The sequence below is a fragment of the Aspergillus pseudoviridinutans genome, assembly GCF_018340605.1.
Source record: "Aspergillus pseudoviridinutans IFM 55266 DNA, scaffold_3, whole genome shotgun sequence".
Lineage (NCBI taxonomy): Eukaryota > Fungi > Ascomycota > Eurotiomycetes > Eurotiales > Aspergillaceae > Aspergillus > Aspergillus pseudoviridinutans.
Window position 1 is genome coordinate 4509133 of NW_025091283.1, and position 20920 is coordinate 4530052.

General features: G+C 48.7%; 5 protein-coding genes across 5 annotated transcripts; 3 read left to right on the top strand and 2 right to left on the bottom strand.

Annotated features, from left to right (window-relative positions):
- Window positions 1–1504: 1504 nt before the first annotated feature.
- Asppvi_005352 (nonribosomal peptide synthase) lies at window positions 1505–8210 on the top strand (the record flags this gene model as incomplete). Its single annotated transcript, XM_043301275.1, has 2 exons — window positions 1505–6412; window positions 6465–8210. 2 exons carry the CDS (start codon window positions 1505–1507, stop codon window positions 8208–8210), a joined length of 6654 nt encoding a protein of 2217 aa, XP_043157210.1.
- Window positions 8211–9328: 1118 nt separating this feature from the next.
- On the top strand, window positions 9329–10130 carry Asppvi_005353 (cupredoxin domain-containing protein; the record flags this gene model as incomplete). Its single annotated transcript, XM_043301276.1, has 3 exons — window positions 9329–9664; window positions 9726–9829; window positions 9983–10130. The coding sequence occupies 3 exons, from the start codon at window positions 9329–9331 to the stop codon at window positions 10128–10130; spliced, it is 588 nt and encodes a 195-aa protein (XP_043157211.1).
- A 1628-nt stretch (window positions 10131–11758) lies between these two features.
- On the bottom strand, window positions 11759–13072 carry Asppvi_005354 (Gfo/Idh/MocA family protein; the record flags this gene model as incomplete). The annotated part of the gene is made up of 1 exon (XM_043301277.1): window positions 11759–13072. One exon carries the CDS (start codon window positions 13070–13072, stop codon window positions 11759–11761), a length of 1314 nt encoding a protein of 437 aa, XP_043157212.1.
- Window positions 13073–14621: 1549 nt separating this feature from the next.
- Window positions 14622–16093, top strand: Asppvi_005355 (fungal specific transcription factor domain-containing protein; the record flags this gene model as incomplete). Its single annotated transcript, XM_043301278.1, has 2 exons — window positions 14622–15285; window positions 15345–16093. The coding sequence occupies 2 exons, from the start codon at window positions 14622–14624 to the stop codon at window positions 16091–16093; spliced, it is 1413 nt and encodes a 470-aa protein (XP_043157213.1).
- A 614-nt stretch (window positions 16094–16707) lies between these two features.
- Window positions 16708–17868, bottom strand: Asppvi_005356 (serine hydrolase domain-containing protein; the record flags this gene model as incomplete). Its single annotated transcript, XM_043301279.1, has 1 exon — window positions 16708–17868. The coding sequence occupies one exon, from the start codon at window positions 17866–17868 to the stop codon at window positions 16708–16710; it is 1161 nt and encodes a 386-aa protein (XP_043157214.1).
- Between the last annotated feature and the right edge of the window lie 3052 nt (window positions 17869–20920).

A 20920-nucleotide genomic window follows, 5' to 3' on the forward strand; every position in this document is an offset into this window, starting at 1 on the left:
TTGCCACTTCTACAGATTCCGGTGTTTATGCATGGCTTAGCAAGTCTGCAGGCGCAAGATCGAAACAGAATCTCCAGGGAGTTCGAGAGAATCCGGTCTTCGGGGCGCTCTGTGGAGTTGAGCGCTTACCAGAGCGTGGTTCAGAGATGCTGGAGTGCTCAGGATAGAGGAACTAGAAGAAGCTGGGATTGGACTCGATGATGAGAAGATCGATCACGGCAGCCMAGGGTGTATTCTCTGTCTAAGACATGTTACTACCAACTTTCAATGTGCCCGGACTTCATGGAACTGGAAATGGTATTAGTGTCTTCTGGGCCCGATTCCGAAGTGGTTCAGGACCGCAAACAGAAATTGTGGTGTCAAATAGAAAATCTGATTGACTTACCCTATGATATAATCCAAAGTCGTATGTGGAATAAAAATGCCTCACTGCTCTCCAGAAAGTAGAGTCAAAGTTTAGCCCCAGTTCCGCAAAGGGCACAAAGGGCACGCGATCTATGAACGGTACAGGTTCTCCATGGTTGAATTGAATTAAAGTGGATGGCCCAGCAGCTGCGCAAAGCGCGCTTAAGATATTGATTGCTAGTATATTTATAGGCCGGTGCTCTGGCAAATAACCTGCTTTCCCCTCATACCTACCAGGGTGTTTTGACAGTAGAGTGACTAATGCTCGATTCTTATTCGGGCCCATGATTTGTTCTTACGTCTCTGTCTGAGGCCTTGGATCCTCCATGCTCATCAGCTGCCTTGGAAAATAATATCCCTGTATCTGACAGCGTCATGGCACTAATGGAACCGCCACTGTAGCTTGGAAATTGTTCAAAAATTTTGCTGGGTTAATGGCAACTTCATCAGGGAGCGTGGACAAAGAAGCGTGTTGGAGGACGCTGAGGTATTCGGTTGAATATCTGAGTGGCGATATTCTGAGTGACAGTCTACTTGGTTCCACCAGTGGCTACTGGATAGCCATATCAGTGCTTGATTAAATATACCTCTTTCTGTCAGCCAAATAGCGCGGTTTTCGAACTAAGAATTGCACTCGTGCCTACTGTACAGTTGATGAATTGATTTTCTGTCAAATGAAAAATTTTTTAATTTAATTTTTTTTTTAATTTCCTTTGGTTTTTATTTTTCTTGTTCCTTTGCTGACTTGCTGACTTCCTTAGCATGATAGTATAGTTGGTCAATCCACCTTACTCTATAGAGCAATCGTTGGAATACTGGCTCCGTCGTTACTGTCCTAGCTCTGAATCCCCAAGTCAGATTCCAGCAACTCCGAACTCTGGGCATGATATCTGTTAACTGAAAGGTATAAATTGAAAGCCTTTCCATCTGGTTTCAGGTCATCAGAAATCGAAGTGTATTTGATAGCATCTCCAGTGTCCATCCTTCTATCCGTGGTTCAACCTGTTGCATCCCCTTTTCTTTCTTCTTTCTCTCTTCGCAACCACTTCTAACCTCTATATTACGTCGTTCATCTACGACGACCGGCAATTCCGTCTAAATGGCCAGGGGCAGAGGGTACCGTGCCTCCAGCAGGTTCCAAGAAAGCCTTGACTGGAATCAGAAAGTGCCACCTGCTGCAGAGACACACGTCCATTGTTTAATTAAAGGACAGGCGAGTCAACATCCTGAACTACAAGCAGTGTGCTCCTGGGATGGTAGCCTGACATATGATGAGCTTGACAAATATTCATCACAGCTGGCCTCTCACCTATCAGTATCTCATGGTGTTGGTCCGGAAGTCATTGTTCCTCTCTGCTTTGAAAAGTCTGTCTGGACGATTGTTGGACTGCTCGCAGTATTGAAGGCTGGTGGAGCATTTCTATTGTTGGATGTCTCACAGCCTGTCGGTCGCCTCAAGACGATGGTTCAACAGGCAGGTGCCTCCATTGCTCTGTCATCAACAAAGTGTGTCGACATTTCTGAAGCCCTCGTGGAGGAGACTGTGGTTGTTGATGGAAATACTCTTTCAGCATTGACCAAAGAGCATGCGTACAAGGCAAAAAAGGAATGCCCCTGTGAGGACCTTTCCAATTCAGCATACTTGATTTTCACCTCGGGAAGTACTGGCACCCCAAAGGGGGTTGTAATCGAGCATTCACAACTAGCAACCACGTCAGCAGTCACTGGACGCCTGTTGGGATACGGGCATCACTCACGTGTTTTCCAGTTTGCCTCCTATGCGTTTGACGCCTGCATCACCGACATTTTCGCAACTCTCGCACACGGTGGTACAATTTGCATTCCCTCGGAATGGGAGCGCAACAATGCTATTGTCGAATCTATGAACCGGATGAGGGTCAACAACGCAAAGTTCACTCCCTCTCTGGCTGGGACTATTGCCATCGAAGCCGTTCCCACGTTGAGAACGCTTGTGTTGGGCGGAGAAGCCTGTCCTACTTCCTTCGTCGAGAAGTGGTCTGCAATGTTCCAGTTGATTCTCGTGTATGGGCCTGCGGAATGCTGTGTGATTTGTTTTACAACAGAGGCCAGTCAACACAAAACAGTCCCCGCAGAAATCGGGCGGCCAGTTGGCTCGCGCGCCTGGATTGTGAGGCAAGATAATTCCAATGAGCTTGCCGACGTGGGAGAGGTGGGAGAGCTATTCATCGAGGGCCCTCTTGTCGGTCGGGGGTATTTGAATAAACCCGCGGAAACAAACAACAAATTTATGCGCAGCCCACGATGGATGCCTACAAGCCTTATGAACTCGCAAAGCCGATTCTATCGGACAGGAGACCTCGCCAAATGTCTCGACGATGGAACGGTCGTCTATGTGGGCAGGATCGACAATCAAGTGAAGATAAGAGGGCAGCGCCTGGAGCTCGAGGAGGTCGAGAAAAAGGCGCATGACTGTCTGGTTGCCATACAAGATGTTGAATCCAAACGTATCGTTGTGGAAGCAATCGCCTCATCTAATTTGATTAGCAAACAGTTGGTGGCCTTTGTCCTAAGTACTGGCACCTTTGGCTTCCTGGATTGGGAGACAGAGGAAGATCTGCCCGCCATATGCACCTCGTCCGTTAAACAGCAACAATTCGCGGCAGCCGTGCATAAAATTGAGAGTGCGATGAAGCAAGTGCTGCCAGCCTTTGCTATACCATCTATCTGGATTCCAGTCCGTACTTTACCCTTGAGTGCCTCTCGGAAGGTCGATCGGAAACGCGTCCGCGATATCATTGCGCCTTTGTCAGTCAAACAACTGGTGTCCTTTGCGACTCCCGCCAGTAACTCAGCGCGAAACGAACGCAGGGTGGCGTTGACGGAGACAGAAGCAAAACTCCTCGGTGCATGGGCAGCTGCCTTCGATATCAACCCACTGCTCATCACACCCGACGACAACTTTTTTACCCTTGGTGGCGATTCGCTCATGGCTATTAAACTGGTAACTGCTGCTAGAGGAAAGAATATTGACCTGAGCTTCGAAAAGATATTCAAGTATCCCATACTGCGTCAAATGGCCCTAGTTGCAGGGACTCTCAACCCCAATGACCACGATCAAACCACCATACCACCATTCTCACTTCTTGATGCACCTGGAGATGCGCAACGCGTCCGCAGAGAGGCTGCCAGCCGGTTCTCGCTTTCCGAAAGTCGCATCCAAGACGTTTATCCATGCTCACCTATACAGGAGGGACTTCTGGCCCTCTCTATGAAAGACCCCAGCGCCTATATACTCCAGTTTGTATACATTCTCCCTGATTCAGTGGATATTGAAAAACTGAGAGCGGCATGGGAAGAAGTTGCAGCAAGTACTGCGGTCCTCAAGACGAGGTTCTTCGTTCATAACTCAGAGTTACTACAGGCAGTGGTTGACGAGCCTTTGCGCTGGGGGATGATTGATGCCGCTGATATTGCTAGTGGTCTCGCAGCCGTTAGTGAGAAACATAAGACTGTCGAGGAAGCACTGTCCCATTTTACAGTCGTACGCCTGCAGAACCATCCCCGTCGTCACCTCATCTGGACTGTCCACCATGCTCTAGTAGACAGATGGTCCGAGTCACTCATTGCCAGCTCAGTTGAGCAAGCATATCTTGGGCAGTTGACCACGGAAAAGCTTCCGGGATTCAACACATTCATCAGGCATATTAAACAGCAGAGCAAGGAAGCTTCCGAAGCCTTCTGGGAGCGGAACCTGACCGATGCCCCATCCTCGAGCTTTCTGCGTTTTCCTCACCCTACCTATATCCCCAAGGTGCAAAAGTCACACCAGGTTGTTCATCGAGTTTCTTTCCAAGAGACTTCGAGCTCAATCAGGTGCTTGCACCCATCATCACTCCAAAGAGGTTCAATAACAACAGCTACTATAATCCAAGCAGCTTGGTCGCTCATTCTTAGTATATATTCCAATTCCCCAGACGTCGTCACCGGGCTGACTCTAAACGGTCGCTCGTTAAACTTGCCTGGTATTGAGGCCATTCCGGGACCGACATTCACGACCGTCCCTTTCAGAACTCGGATCTCTCCGGATATGTGCATATTGGACTTTCTCTTGGGTATACAGACCAACTCCGTCGATATCCTCCCCTTTTCTCAATTTGGGCTTCAGAATATTCGGCAAGTGAGCGATGATGCAAATGCAGGCTGTAGGTTTCGGAGCCTCTTGGTTATCCAAACATCCACTCGTTCCCGGGACTCGCAGAATGTCCTGGAAAGGAATGAATATACTTTTCCCCACATGGAGTTCGGAATCGTTATGGAGTGTGAGCTTTTAGATGGCGGAATTGATCTCCGGGCATCGTTCGATCCAAAACTGTTATCCTTACAGGAGGTCCAGCAGGTGTGCAGGCAGATGAACGATATCCTGCAGAGACTATATCTATCGGATTTCTCTATGACTGTGTCTGAGCTGCAAGAAATCACATCAAACGACAGAGTGCAAATCCTGCAGTGGAACAACATGGGAGTATGTCCACCTGTTTCAATGTCATGCATTCACGAGCTTTTCAACAAGCGAGCGCAGCAGCAAGGAAGCTCTCAAGCCATCTGTGCATGGGACGGACAACTGACCTACAATTCTCTTGATTTGTATTCTTCCAACCTGGCTAAGCATCTGCAAATGCAATACGGTGTTGGACCGGAATCCACTGTGATTGTTTATTTCGATAAATCACTCTGGGCTGTTGTTTCCATGCTTGCGGTTCTCAAAGCGGGAGGCTGCTTCGTCCCGGTCAATCCTGCCGACCCGGCTGGGCGTATCAAGACAGTAATTGCAAAGCTTGGAAAGTCGTATTCAAACGTGATTCTTACATCCTTGTGTTATATTGAGCGTCATAAGCAGCTTGGGTTTAGGGCTCTGACTGTTGATGGCCACACCATCGATGCTATTCCGAAATCAGACTTTATGAGCAACGACGTCGCTCCGAGCAATGCTGCATTTGTTATCTTCACGTCCGGAAGTACGGGAACTCCTAAAGGTATAGTGGTTGAGCATAAAGCGTTTTGCTCCGGTGCTCTGGCCTGGGGACAACCTTTGCTCAAGCGCAGCAAGCAGTCGCGTGTGCTTCAATTTGCACCTTACAGTTTCGATATGAGTTTGGGAGATATTTTTTCCACCCTCATATTCGGTGGGTGCATATGCATTCCCTCGGAGCATGACCGGATGAACAATCTCAAAGGAGCAATCGAGTCGCTTGGCGCGAATCAGCTCTCTCTGACTCCGACGGTAGCAAGTTATCTGCGGCCCGAAGAGCTGCCGGATGTAACTGATTTAGCCGTGGGCGGTGAAGTCATGACGAAGGAGGTGGTAAATATATGGGCCAACCACGTCAACCTAGTGAACGTATACGGACCTACAGAATGCGCTGTATACAGTACCGGCAAGGTGGGCATTCAAAGTCAAGAAGACCCCAGCAACATTGGATGGGCAGCTGGATGTCTCACATGGATCGTCAATCCAGAGGATCCGGACAGCTTAACTCCTATTGGGGGCATTGGGGAGCTTTTGATTGAAGGTCCTATTCTCGCACGCGGTTATCTTGGAGACGAAGCCCAGACACGGGCGGCATTTATCGAGGATCCGATTTGGTCCCGAAAGAACGGCCAAAGAAAGGGTCGACGACTTTACAGAACCGGGGATCTTGCGCGTTACAGCGCCGATGGCTCTTTACTGTTCATGGGCCGCAACGACGGCCAGGTCAAGTTGCGTGGCCAGCGTCTCGAGGTCACGGAGGTTGAACATCAACTGCGCGAAAATATCCCAGATTCTGTGAGCGTGGCAGTTACAGTCATAAGTCCCGAGAATGGTGAGCAGGTTCTAGCTGCGTTTCTCGCATTGCACAGTGATAAAGGGGGCAGCCCAAATACCGCACTTGCCGACTCTGCAGAGGCTTTGAGATATTTCCGAAGCTTCATAGAAAGTGCAGATTCAAGGCTGCGGTCTATACTGCCGAGATACATGGTCCCTTCGGTGTGTCAAATCTTGGCAAATTTAACATTGCTCGACTAATATTATCCCTTAGGTATACATACCTGTCAACTCTCTCCCGCTTTCAGCATCCGCCAAAATTGACCGCAAAGCTCTTCACAATTTATCATCCAAGCACTCCATGGCATATCTTTTCAGCCTACGAGGTGATAAAGCAAGTACCAAAATCTCTACTCCACCTTCCACAAGAATGGAATGGCGTATCCACGACCTCTGGAGGACTCTATTCAACGTCGAGCACATCAGTGTTGACGATAGCTTTTTCGCCCTCGGAGGCAGCAGTGTCCTTGCCATGCGACTGGTCTCAATGGCACGAAAGGAGGGCATGACAATGACCGTCTATGATATATTCCAGTGTGCAACACTCCGAGATCTGGCCCTGACAGTGCAGGACAGCGCGAGTAACGTCGAACTCCCACCATTCTCACTACTGCAGGGAGTAGATACTGAGGAACTCCGCAGTCAAACCGTCAAGCAATGCAGAATCAACGATCTTGACGACATCGAGGACATCTATCCGTGTACCCCAATGCAACTCCACTACGTGACAGGTTACCCGGAGGCAAACAAAGACCCATCAGGGCCATGGGACTGGCAATCCCAAGCCATATTCAAGCTCTCACCATCGATGGACCTTTCCAAGCTCAAGGCAATCTGGAACACCGCCATCCGCCGCCATCCCACTCTCCGTTCCCGTCTCATTCGCACCGGTTCAGGGATCTTTCAAGCGGTGATAAAAGAAGACGGTCAAGAAATGTGGCATGAAAGCCATAATCTACAGTACTACCTCCGATCAGACAGAAGCACGCCGATGAGATTCGGCGATAGACTTGTCCGTCTCGCCCTCATCACCACTAGCCCAGACTCCACTCCAGAGCACTACTTTGTCCTCAGCGCCCACCACTCAATCTACGACGGCTTCTCACGAAGCATGCTCTTCTCAGAATTGAGAATAGCCTACACAAACGGCGTCTATATTGACGGCCCTCTCCCCAAAATGACCCAGTTCGTCAAATACATCACCCAAACCGCCGACAAACCCTCCGCCACAGCGTTCTGGACATCCTACCTCTATACCGCAAAGACAAAGGCCCTCCTCACGATCCCTGGCAACCCCCCACCCCACGACCTCCACCAAACCGATCAAAAGCTCACCCAGCCCCTACCCCCACTGCCTCCCTCGGAGATCACCCTCCCCACGATCATCGAGCTAGCCAGCGGCCTCGCAATCGCAACCCACTTGGACACAGAGGACGTAATCTTCTACTCGGACCGCTCAGGTCGCAACCACCCCGTCGAAGGTATCCAAGATCTCATTGGTCCTACGACTCTCTTCCTCCCCGTCCGCATCCATCTCGACAAGGCCCAAACCGTTCACGACCTCCTCCACTCTTCACAGGGCTTCCAAGCCGCTATGATGCCATACGAGCACGTCGGCTGGCTCGAACTGCGAGAAATGGAGCATCTCAAACCCATCCTCCGACATTCCCTGAATATGAACGTCAAGCCGCAGAATGTGGTGTCGTTGGATTGGGGTCAGGACCTCCAATTCCAGAGCTCCTACGCTAGTTGCGATGATCCATTCGGGATCGAGGTCACCTTGTTGGAAGGGGAGATCGAATGGAGGATTTACTATGACGAGCGGTTTATTACATCAGATACTGTGGCGAAATTGTTGGGTGATTTTACGAGAGTGTTTAAGGAACTGGTGACTGCGACTGCGCAGGGAAGATCAAAGTTGACAGTTGGGGAGATGATGGGATGTCTTCTAAAGAGATGAATCGGGTTCGGTTGGGAGTGTACTAAATTCCACTCTAGCATAAAGACTGTGAATCGTGCTCATATTCCATCCAGGAAGTGAAGGTTTATGAAAACGAAAAATGTAGCCTATCAAACTCAGTCCCCGCGAGAAAGTGGTGCAGAGCGGGCAGTGCAAACCTTCTGTAGACTAAACTTTAAATAGAGGTCGAAAACGGACTAGAACAGCAATATGACGAATGATCCCAATTTCAAAGCTGTAAGCGTCAAAGCTTTGGCCATCTGATGATGCTTTTGGTTCCTTCAGTTTGGTGTGCCGATATAGATCCCCAGCGAGAACACATCATTTCCATGGTTGAAAGTCTATGGGTAGAAAGAAGGCGACCGGAAATAGTAATTGCTGTTTGAAGTAAGAACTTACACGCTTCGCGATTTTCAATTGCAGCAAATACAATTGGGTTTATGATAGTCAGATCCGTAGGATTTAGTGCCATTGAAATGACAAGCACATAATCTCTAGCATTGCCCTGTGACCCTCCTTGAAGATGTTTGGATGTACCTTTGTCCTAGCCTAATCTCTTTATTTCACCCTAGAAAAGGCAATGGCTGGTTGGTAATTCCACGTAGCTTATGTAACCTGTGTGACAAATAATATCTCGTAAGAATTCTAGATATAAAGGGGCACACATTTCAACTTGGCAGAAGCGTAATTATAAACGCTACCTGAAGTCACTAACTCAATTAAAAAGACACTGGTATTGTCCATTGCCTTCCTAGAGACGGGCTTAGTTGCTATCGAACCTTGGTGTCAAGGCCTACCAAGTGCCCTAAAATAGCGTGTTGCTTCCATGGATAGAGCTGTAGGTCGATATTCCGATATCCAGGTTTTCGACTATTTATTGCGCCTCATAGTGGCAAAGTATCCAGCATACCGTGATTTTGACTAACTTTTGGCTTCCATAAGCCAGTCATGATGCAACAGACATGTATTCACGCGCATTCTTGACTGATGAGACGAGCTTCTCACCTATCGGACAGCTTGTCGTATTCCCCGCAAAAAGTTGATAAATCAGCGCTCAAACCATATAAAACGTAAGAAAATTCTTTTTGACACGAAGTTCGAATAGTTGCGTACGAAAAATGGTTCGAGTGCTGAATTTCGTTCTTGCCATCTCTGGGCTTCCATCGATTTATGCCCAGGATGGTGGCCAAAGCGGTACTAGTCAGACGCCAACGAGTACCTCCACTGCTTCAACCTCAACCTCATCTACAAGTGCTGTCCAATCTGTTGATGTAGGGGACGGGGGTTTCACATTTGATCCAGATACTCTTTCCGTCTCCCCAGGAAGCAAAGTAGAATTCCACTTTTACCCGGGCAACCACTCAGTGGTTCAGGCCGCGTTCTCAAATCCGTGCCAGCCTCTCAGCCAGTCGAGTTTCTTCAGTGGGTTTATTCCAGACACAAGTGAAGAATCAGTGAGTCTACTCTGATCCTTGAGGTAGCGGCATACTGAGTCTTGCACTCTCCACAATACAGCCCGAGGTCTTTACTTTGACTGTTAATGATACCAACCCTATCTGGTACTACTGCGGCCAAATTGGCCATTGCCAAGCTGGTATGGTCGGGGTCATCAATCCATCGTGAGTACGACATGGCGAGAGAACCAAGCATGCTTCTGACCGTGTACGTACCTTACAGACGCAATAGCACAGATACACTTGATGCATTCAAGTCAGCAGCGCAGCATGCTGGAGGTAGTACTGTCCCTGCTTCTGTTGGTGGTGGCACATTAGGAAAACCGAACAACGCCTCCACCACAAGCAGCGGCACCACCCAAATGACATCTTCGACTGGCACCCCTACCAGCACTGGTTCCTCAAGCACCAGTGCGACAAGCAGCTCGACTTCAAGTTCCAGTCCCAGCCCCTCCCCGACAAGTGAGGGAGTAATATTCTCCCCACGGTCATACCTGGGCATTGTCACAGTTCTGTCTCTCTTTGTAGCTATGTTTATATTGTAGCCTGAGACCCGTTGTATGCCTTCCTTCGTCTCTTACTGCAAAAGGGTAACCGCTTAATCGAAAAGTGGACATTCTGCTTTACTTCTCTGTTGAGTTTTCACATCAATATTAATTTGGCTCGCATATAAGCTATCAATGACCATACTTTTACGCCTGGCTCAGAGGAGATGAGATGGGAATCATTTAACTAGCAGAATACTTTTGCTGGCGACCTACGACAGTGGCAGCCGCCTTATAGGTGTTCCCTCCTTGGTTATGATTTGGTATTCTTAGTGCCTGCAACGATTTTCCAATCAGCTATACCGGTTTGGAGTTGAACTCTGAGATCGGTCCGCGAAACAACCAGAGCATCAGCTACAACGATAACGACAGAAGATAGGGGATATCTTTCTACATTAAACAAACATAACATGTACCACTTTCAGTAGTCTATTCCTTAGTGCACGCCATTAATGATCTCTATGCAAGATTATGCTGCTCACTGTTTAGGAAACCTTTGAATGCCACAGAATAAATATAAGTACATTTCAAACCCAGACAAGGCCGTCACTAGAGTCTGACAGACATTGACTATCCACTGAGATGCGCATCTACCGTTGAATGATTGCTAGTTGCCAAGGGAAAAAGCCAGACCACTGAATTAAGTGCCCACAGATATGAATCTGCAAGTATACTTTATTCCTGCTGCGGCTCCCTGCATCAGGAATAAGTCTGTTGATGCTTAAGCCATCCCGATAACCATTTGAAACCGGTTATAGAGTTCCCGGTGCTCCCTCTGGATGGTAGCCCTTAGAAACATGTATTGGGCATCTTCCCAGTGAGGTGTAGAGTTCTTTGGTTATGGCAATTGCCAATGCATCCCCAATTGAGAGTGCCACGGTCGTTGATATTGTTGAGTGCAGACACCAAAGGATTCTTCCGCACTCTCATGGATAGGAGCCGTAAGAGAACTGCCTTGCCGGCGGGTCGGGATGACAGAATAGGACAGCTTGGGACGTCAATATGAGATGTGATAGCGATCATTGTTGAAGGATATGTGGAAGAAGCTGCAGGAGCTCCTTCGTCTGGCCCGAGAAGGAGAAGAACAGAAAGGTATCATTCTAGATGATCATCAACAGCTATGCCAACCTCGCTGGGATATTCATTTTTCACGTATGCCATACTAAGGTCTGATTAGCCCTAGATCCCCATGCAACGCTTCTGTGGGGTGCAGAAATGCGCTGTGTATGCCCATACTGATCATTGTCGCTACCACCTCAGCTGTGGACTCTACCGCGTTATCGAGAGGCTAGGATGGGGGAACGTCTACCTCGTCACCAAGTGCGTCATCAATACTGGAGATAAAAATGAACTCTGCAGAGTCAATAAGCCACCTTTCCACCAGTAGCACTCCCCATCCATGACAATTTCTACCCGCAAACTTACACTTCACGGCGAGCCAATCTGATCAAGTAGAATGGCTTCAACCAAATAACAGGCCTTTCCTCTCATAGCTCATAAGGCTTGGCTTCTTTCTTTCCCTGGTGGTAGCGGCCATTGCACTGCAGCACTACCATCGGACTAACTCCTGCACCTTGACCGGCATTCCAGACTTCATCGAATGATTGGCACCAACACCTACCAGAACGGCGTTGCCTCCGTCCCGGCTATAAGCAGCACGGTGAAATTGGTCCTCCTTATCGCCAAGAAGAACATCCCGCAGCAAGGCTGGGTCACCACCTCCGTGACCACCCTCTGCTTTAGCGACTGGCACCTCGTAGGATTCTTCAAACAAAGGGTGTACCGTAATGGTGGTCCTTTCAACGCCGCCCTGAATATATGTGGATGAGCTGGACCGGGGGACAGGTTCGCCCCCAGGGGAGTAGCCACCTTCAACGACGTTGATCTCGAGTCGGCCTTTGCTCCCGTTGAAGACACAGCGATAGCCCTCCCACGGCGCATACGCGTACGTGTTGTACGTCAAGACGGCTCGATTCTTGTATGTGATCACCATGGAGAGGTTATCTTCAATGGTGATTCCCTCCGCAAAACAGTTCCGGTCGCGGATGTAACCATCTTCGTGCTCGGCCTCCAAGTAGAGCTTCTTTAGCCGGTCACTCTTGCTAATGTCAAAGGCAAAGGGATCGTGCTTTGCTGCTTCGTTGTTGAGATATCTTTCTGCAAGATTCTTCTCTCCGCGCCGCTGAGCGTTCTCTTTTCCATAGAATCGAAGAGCGCCAACGCAGTAGACCGTTTCTGGCTCGGTGTTCAGCCAGAAGTGAACTAGGTCAAAGTGATGGATTGACTTGTGCATCTGAATGCCTCCGCTGTTCTCTTTCTCTCGGTGCCACCGACGCATAAAGTCTGATCCATGCGCGCAATCGAGGATCCAGTCCATATGCACGGTTGAGACCTCCCCAATAACGCCAGAATCGATAAGCTCGCGGATCTTGGTATGGTGGGGCGCATAGCGATAGTTGAACAGAACACGGACCCGCTTACCGGTCCGTTTCTCTGCATCGATCATGAGCTGCAGCTTCTGCTCATCGATGGTCATCGGCTTCTCAGTGATAGCATCACAGCCTAGCTCCATTGCACGGATACAATAGACATGGTGAAAGCGGTCGATCGTGGTGACAATGACAACGTCTGGTTTCTGGTCTGCAACCATCTTGTCGAAATCGACGGCCTTGTATGTCGGCACGCGAGTTGAGCCGAGCTCGACAATATTGTCATTGACAGCATCCATGCGAGTCTGATTCGTGTCGCAAATCCCAACGAGCTTAGCATTGGCTTTGAAATCTTGGATGATGCTTCTATAGTAGAAGGCTGATCGGACACCCGTGCCTACGATGGCATAGCGTGTAAGTTCGGGAATAGTCATGGTACAAATTGGAAAGACAGGGCCCTAAAGTAGACAGTAGCAAGACGTGCGTCGGGATAAAGGATGGATGATGGTACCATGGTGCCTGAGTTGAGGCCGTTTATATTTGCTCTCAGACGAGCCGTGCATATTGAAGGTTCCATACACTGAGAGGGGAGGCCGTGGGGCCGGCAACTAATCCGACCCTAACTAGGGTTGGTTATTTCGTTCCCGCGCCCCTTTAAGCCAGGAGAAAGTTTGTTGGATTGTTAGAGACAGCAAAGGCCGGCGGAGACTTCCCAATCGATGTCGGAAGCAGTGGCGGAGGCCTTCGGCATTAGAGTTGGTTGGCGCGGAACTTAATGCAGAATTTCCAAATCCAGGTCGGCATCGCGGCTGGCAACATGGATATTTGCCTTGTTCATTTGGAAACAGCCGGTAGACCAAAACGGGAAATCTGGCCAGTGGGTGACTAAAGCTCTAATACTGTTGGCAAGATGATAATGCCGACAGCCACACTGCATTTGATCTCATGTCTTCCGTGGAGGCTGGTAGCAGTCTGATTCCTACAGATAAATGGATAATCGGCTAGTGGGACACGAATATCTGTACTCATTGGTTTAGATTCAGGTAGAATCGGCGCAGGATAGTAAAGGAATACATCGGATAGCATTGATACTGTGGATTTTCGACTTTTGTGTTTCCCCGCAACCAACGTTGCCGACAGCATCCAATCACGGAAGCCTCACATCTGCCTTGTTACAGTAGGTTTACCCCGCACAATAGACTCAAGACTCTGGTGGGCAGCAGCACAAGTTCCTTACGATCCCAAATTGGGGCGGGTTGAGTTAACAACACACAATGAAATCTTATTTCTGGGCGGCAAACCACGAAACCTCCCTGCTGTGTGAACTTCCCCTTTCAACAGGGTGGCTCCCTCACGAATCTATCCAAAGACCCTGAAACAATGGAATTTGTGTTGAAGTTCCCTGGAGCACAGAGCAAGAGACGGACTGCCCAAGATAAGCTTTCCTGGAACACCTCAGGTTGCGACTAGGCTGACTTGACTCGATCTGCACCCTGTCATAGCTGTCGTGCACGCAAGAAGAGATGCTATCATCTTGAGAAGCTTGATCAGATTGAAAAGTTTGAGAAAAATGGCAGGACGGAAGCTGTGGAAAGGGCAGCCGTGGAGCCCCGTTCTGAAGCGAATACCCGAGAGTCAAGCTTAGGTCCATGCCGGGTAACTAACTATAACCCCGAGTCCGTTCTGAAGAACTTTTCCGAATCTCCCGACTTAGCTTCAGGAGTTGAACATCCGGCCGGTCATACACGTTCACACCCGGGGCACATCCAATCCCAAGTGGCAGTGAAACTTTCATCACAGACGGAAAGCTCACAGCGGAAATTGCATTGGTACAAGAGGCAAAGAAGGGCTGCTCCACCAAAGCTCTCTGACCACCATCGGAAATATCTCGAAGATGCTGGGGCCTTTCTTGAACTACCGCGGGCAACCACGGATGCTCTCTTGCCAATTTATATATCTGGCCTGGATGACCTCATACCCATCATGGACGGCGCGCGTGTCCTCCGCGACTATAGTAACGAGCAGTCTTCCCCATACCTAGTGAAGGCAATATGTCTTGTAACCTGCAAAATGATGCAGGCGGCCCCTTTCCTGCGAATGAAAGCTAATGGCCCGCTCATGGCGCCTTTAGAGTTTGCATCTAAGCTGCTAGCCGGCCTCAGTGCGGCTATGAAAGCAGATCTTGAGCCCGATAGGATCGTCAAAGTCCAAGTTCTTGCGCTGATGCATCTACACACGGATGGGTCGGCTGGGATGGACCGTGCATCAAGTTACTTATCACAGGCCCTTTGTGAAGCATGGTCATTGTCTCTACATGTGCCAATTCCCGGAAATTTGGAACAAGATCAGAACGACGTTCTATGGTGGTCTCTGCGAAACTTCGACCGGCTAAACAAACCTATTACGGGAGCGGCACCTTTCCTCATTGACGACGCTGACATTGGAATTGAGCGTATCGCCCTAATGAAAGACAGCTACCGCTCCCAGATCATGGAGGTCTCCCTGCGTTTGGGTGATCTCATGGTTATTGCAACCAAGGCTTATAAAGCGAGCTCTAAAGCAGCTGTCGATCAGTGTCAGGAATTTCCATCTCTCTGCGAGCTTACGTCGGGCACCGATTATGACCATTTCCACAGATCGCACAAAGGTATATTCCCGCCGCCCCTTTTTCACAATTAATCCCTCGACTGAGACTAAAGGCAATAGTGTACCTGGAGATATGGTATCATGTGGCTGCCATGCTATCCTGTCGGTATAGCGGGCCAGGCAGCGTTCAATACAAACGACGCCTCGCATCGGCTGATCGTATCGTCGATCTAACCTCCTACGACAAGGCCCAGGATCTCCCTCCACTCCCTCTCGTTTCATATGCAATGTCAATGGCCCTTACAGTTATATACCGCGCTTTGCGCGACAACCAACGTGATACTAAGGCCGCATATGACAACCTCCTCGTGTGCTGCAATGCTTTAGAGGCTATAAGCAAACTGTGGACTAGCACGAAGGGGGTGGTTCAACTTGCAAAGCGGCTATTGAAGCTTATAAACACGCCTGGGGTCATGGATTCATGGCATCCGGATAATAGCAACGATCACCTCCGCCAAGGAAGTGAGGCAGGGCCCTCCACGGTTACAGCTGCAGATAACTCMTCGGCAATCAGACATCGAGCAGACAATGGATGTTCCAACGCTGAGGAAATAGCAGCATTTCCAACCGGTGCTTCTCAGACTCATACACCAGTGCATAACGGGCATGCGGCACATATTGACGAAAACACACAGCGGCCGAGCGAAATGTGGCTAGGGTCCGAAACGTCCCACTTCCAGCTCAACAGGGCGATGTTCGACTTGTTTGACGACAGTTTGCCAATCGCATTCCAAGATCCTGCCACATTGGATTATATCCACTTCTCAATGAACGAGAATAGCTACTCTAGCAGCAATTTCCAGTTCTAGACAGTATCTAAGAAAATTAAACTAGGACTATATAGAGAGTTAATTTACATATAGACTCTAACTTCCTAAGTTTACCAACATATATTAGTCTAAAGTTAATATTATAGGGGGTTAGGGTTTCTAGTAATAGAGTCTGTTAGCTATAAGAAATACTAATTATTAGCTCCTATTATATATCCTATACTCTAACTAGAGACACAGTGGATACTCTTATGGAGTCGGGTGGCCTAGTAATAACCACTTGCGCGAATTTCCAAGGACATTGGGTTAAGATGGGGGTCATCTGCTCCACTGCAACAGGATTCTAGTCTGACTAGGCATACTGTTTGAATGGCGGGAGGTCTGCGCGTCTACGGCTTGTCTGACGCTCCGGGCTAGCAATTCAAACGCCCGACTTTTTCACTCCTACCTAAAGCATTGATTCTCCATCCAGTTACGTCTCAACTTCCGCCGCGTTTGACGAGCCAGACTTTCGACTCTTAACCGAGCTTTGTCTTACTCAGATAGGGCATGACGACTCCACACGAGCCCTTCCCGAGCAGATGCAGCGCAGTTACTCAACCCTGCCCTGCGCTGTCGAGGCGTTTAAGGAAATGGTAGATAAGTCCATGAATCTATGCAGACGAGGAGCACAGCCCATCAATGACCCTATAAATCTCTCTGACATAGGCTTCGGTGTTGTCGTTACCCAGAGTGCCTCTACCAGACATGTTGTTCATCACATAGGCGATAGTCATGCGTCGGTCACGGTCCATGATGATTATTGATCCTCCCCAGCCTCCCCAGAAGCCAATTCGTCCCTCAGGAATCCAGGCACGAGTTTGCGGTGCTGGCAGAGCCACGCCAAGACCAAAACGCAGGAAATCAAAGGTGACAATATCCGTTCCCTTTATCTGCTCCGTGAGCATCTTCTCAACGGTACTGGCTGAGATGATGCGCTTGTTCTCATCCGGAATGCCATCAAGAGAGACTATAGATCCAATTCTGGCTAATGCGCGCGCATTGGAAAATCCATTGTTTGCACCGCACACGGTTTTTCTGAAACCCGGTGTCATAGAAGCCTCAGCCGGAAAAGGTGAGCCCGCGATCGCCTTTGCCGTAATACTTTGCGGATCCATCTCGCCGAACGGCAGCGGTGGAGGTGAGATGATATCCGCTGTGCGTGGCCAATGTTCTTCTGGGACTCCGTACTGAAAGTCAGCTTCCAAGGGACCTGTGATTTCGTCGGCCACGAACTGGTCCAGCGTTTTGCCAGTTATACGTCGAATGATTTCGCCGACAAGGTGACCTTGATTTGTGAGATGGTATCCGCTCCTCTCACCCGGAGTCCACCAGGGGGCCTGGGCAGCAAGCTTCTCGGTAGCCTTTTTCGTGTCGTATATTTCTTCTAGAGTTATAGGAAGCTCCCATGCGGGGACCCCAGAAGAGTGACTGAGAACGTGGGCCACGGTGACATTCTCTTTGCCATTGGCTCCAAACTCCGGCCAATACGTGGCTACCTTCTCATTCACATCAAGCAGACCGCGATCGACAAGGATGAGAGCTGCTAAGTTGGTGACAACCTTAGTGCACGACCAAACAACTGTAATCGTGTCCTTCTGCCAAGGCCGAGTCCGGGCGACATCTGCGTGGCCACCCCACAGGTCGAGTATATTTTTTCCATCGACATTCACACAAAGGGATGCACCCAGTTCATCCTTTGAGGCAATTCTCTGTTGGAAAAGATCACGCACAGAGTGTAAAGCAGGGTCACAGGTTCCATGTATTTCAGCCATTGTGAAATCGATCAAGGTAATGAAGATGAGGGAATATTTCTGCTGGATAATGAACAAGACGTGTCAATTGTTATAAATGAATCAACATTCAATAGGGGTGGGAAATTCTAAACTTATGACTGACTGAAACATTGTTGCCTAGAAAGTATTGTAAGACACCAAGACTTATAGCTCAGGACCGTCAGGTTTCGACCTCGGAGAGTACAAAAGAAGTCAGTCAGCGGGCATCAAGCCAGATCGCCAGATCATCCCCGCCCCTTCTAAGCCATCTATGGTGGTACACAGTACTTTACACTAACTCATTATACACTGCCGCCTTATACATTCTATACCGCAATACAGCCAAGTGGGGATTGTTTTTAACACAATCTTATAGTGATTAGCGTGGCTTTGGGTACAGACCAAGAAACGGTGTAACTGTCTGGGGGGGCMAAGCCCCGCTTCGTTGGGACAGAATATCTTTAGGCGTATTTGGTATTCCACTAGTTCTGGCGGCAGAGCATGAGAAAATCTATTTGACCGGCTGGGCGCTAGAGGCTGCTGTAACTCACAGGGCAATAGCTTCCCAAGCAAAGGCAGTCGAGAGGCAACCTGCAGGGGCTAGGGAAGCGAATATGCACTGTCCTCATCCCCTGGGCCGTTTGACCTTAGCCGTTTGCTAATCTCCTCGAAGGTGATGCCACCTCGAAATCTCGACAAGCCCTGTCGCAAAGCCTTTCAGCAATCCCCTTTACTAGCTAACTTTAACTATACCAAGATTAAGTTTCTACTTACTACCTAACTCTAGAAGTTACCTTAATTATAAATAAGCAGCTAAGTAAAATACATCCAAAATTCATTATATCTAGTCTATAAGTCTAAATTAGAGTTGTATTTGGTCTGAGTTTAGATAAGTCTAAAGCTGGCGAGAACTACCCCTCTTAGGTTTTAGGTTAAAGCATTAAAACTTAGAAGCCACCCTAGAACGTTGCGGCCCTTACAGACTGACCTGGCAATATCCCTTGAGCCGCTTGGATTGAAATCACACCAACAGGCCAGGCGCCAATCTTCTTTGCGACTTCAGCAAATCCAACTACCTTGGATATTTGTTGGGTCTTTACATACCTAGTCAATGACCCCTATATCAGAACTTTCCAACCACTCATACAATTATGTGGCTATAGTGGAAACCCATATAAGTATGTGAGCCAAACCGTTCCTTCAGGAGCGATGCAACAGCAAATTTGCCCATATGAATGAAATACTTGAAACATTAAGTCTTGCGGGAAGTGTTGCCGAACCGAGCCGGACTCGGCATTAAGGAAAGCGCTTCATTGAGCAATTCCGAGATACATATGTTTCTTCAGTATAATAAATTCTCATCTACGCCTGTCTGGATTCCATACGTTGAACAACCTGACAAGTAGGTGTCTCGTGACAATATGGCCCTCTTTTCTCGCTCAATTCCCACTGGCGGGCATTTTGTCTGTGCTATGCCTAGGGATAAGGTATACTTTCTTGTTTTCGAGTCTCCGCCAGAGAACTGCCTTTCACTGCCCTTCATAGAAACGTTCCGGAGTTGTCTCCAAACTATCAAAGAAAGTTATGCGCCTGGCGTCCTTGTAACAGCAAGCAGGATCCCACATTTATATTGCGGAGACCTTCCCTCGAAACCCAATGAGCGACAGGAGCGCCAAGCGTGGCAACTATTGAAGGAGGTCCTAATGTAAGCATCTGCGCGGAACCATTTGGTGGGCGGGCGTCGTGCATCTCACCAGAGCAAGCGGGCTACTAATAGTGGCGCTAGGTATCCCATGCCTACAATTGCATTTATCGCTGGGCATGCAGTTGGAATAGGATTTCTTCTTGCACTTTGTCATGACTTTCGCATTCAAGGCAGGCCTGACTTGTCGCTGTGCATATGTCAAGAACCGTCCGGCGTGGATCTTGCTCCTCGACTAAACCTTATAAAAGCCATCTTACCGTCCTCTACGATAGGTTCATCCGGGCTCGCCAACGGAAAACCTTTATATGCCCGCGAGGCTATTAAGCGTGGGCTGGTTGACAAAATCGGGCACGTCAATGAGATATTTAAGTTCATCAAGGATCAGGAATTACTGGAAGTTTCAAATGCACGGGCCTACTGTGAAAGCAAAATAAGGTCCAACCGCAAGGCCATCCGTGCCTTGGACTCAATCGAGAAGGAAAATTATTCGAGAGGTCGTTACGGCCACGACCGGCCAGACGCTGGTTCAACCAAACGGGAAAGCTCCCGTCCCAGAGAGCCCAAGATCTAATAATGAGGATAGTTATGTCTGGTGCAAGTTGGTTATATCTAGTATGTATGAACTACCTGGACATGAAACATCTGGCTGTGGAATACCCAGCGTTGTCAATCGGTGGAAGGGACAGTTATAACGCTAAGAGTCAATTTCGTTCTCCAGAGACTGCCCAAGTCCAACATATTGATGAAGAACCTGTAAAATATCTCCTGGGTCACACTCAAGGCCAGATTGGTTAACATATAGAGCTTCTGTACGACCTCTGCTATCTGATTCAATCGACTGTGCCGTATCTTCAGCTGGGATCGCTTTCCTTTTCTTATATATCCTGTGATGCAGCACACCAGAAACCATAGAACGCACAACGATGCGACTGCGGGGAAGCAAGATATGTTTCGGCGTAGGTCTCTTGATCGGCGTATGCCTCGGCTGTTCTGCGGCGAGAATCTGACCGCTTTTTGCTTGCTGTTGAAGCCTGGAACGAGCTATTTTCATGACCTCAGAGAACCGATTATTTGACGTAGCAGTTTGCAAAAGCTCCACCACAGGCGTAGCAATAGGCCAGACCGAGGACAATTTTCGCAGAAGTTGGATCAGTGTGTCCATACTCCTCTCTAACGTGTACAACAGTAACGGAGACTGGCTTGTTAGCCGAACCTTGAACGACACATATGAGAGAAGTGCGTGCCAAATGCTAATTTGGGGATCAGTTGTCTAGTCATGAGTAATTGAGGGTCTAGATCCGTGATCGAGTGACTCACACAAACGTCGGAGTGTATTGAAGTTGCTGA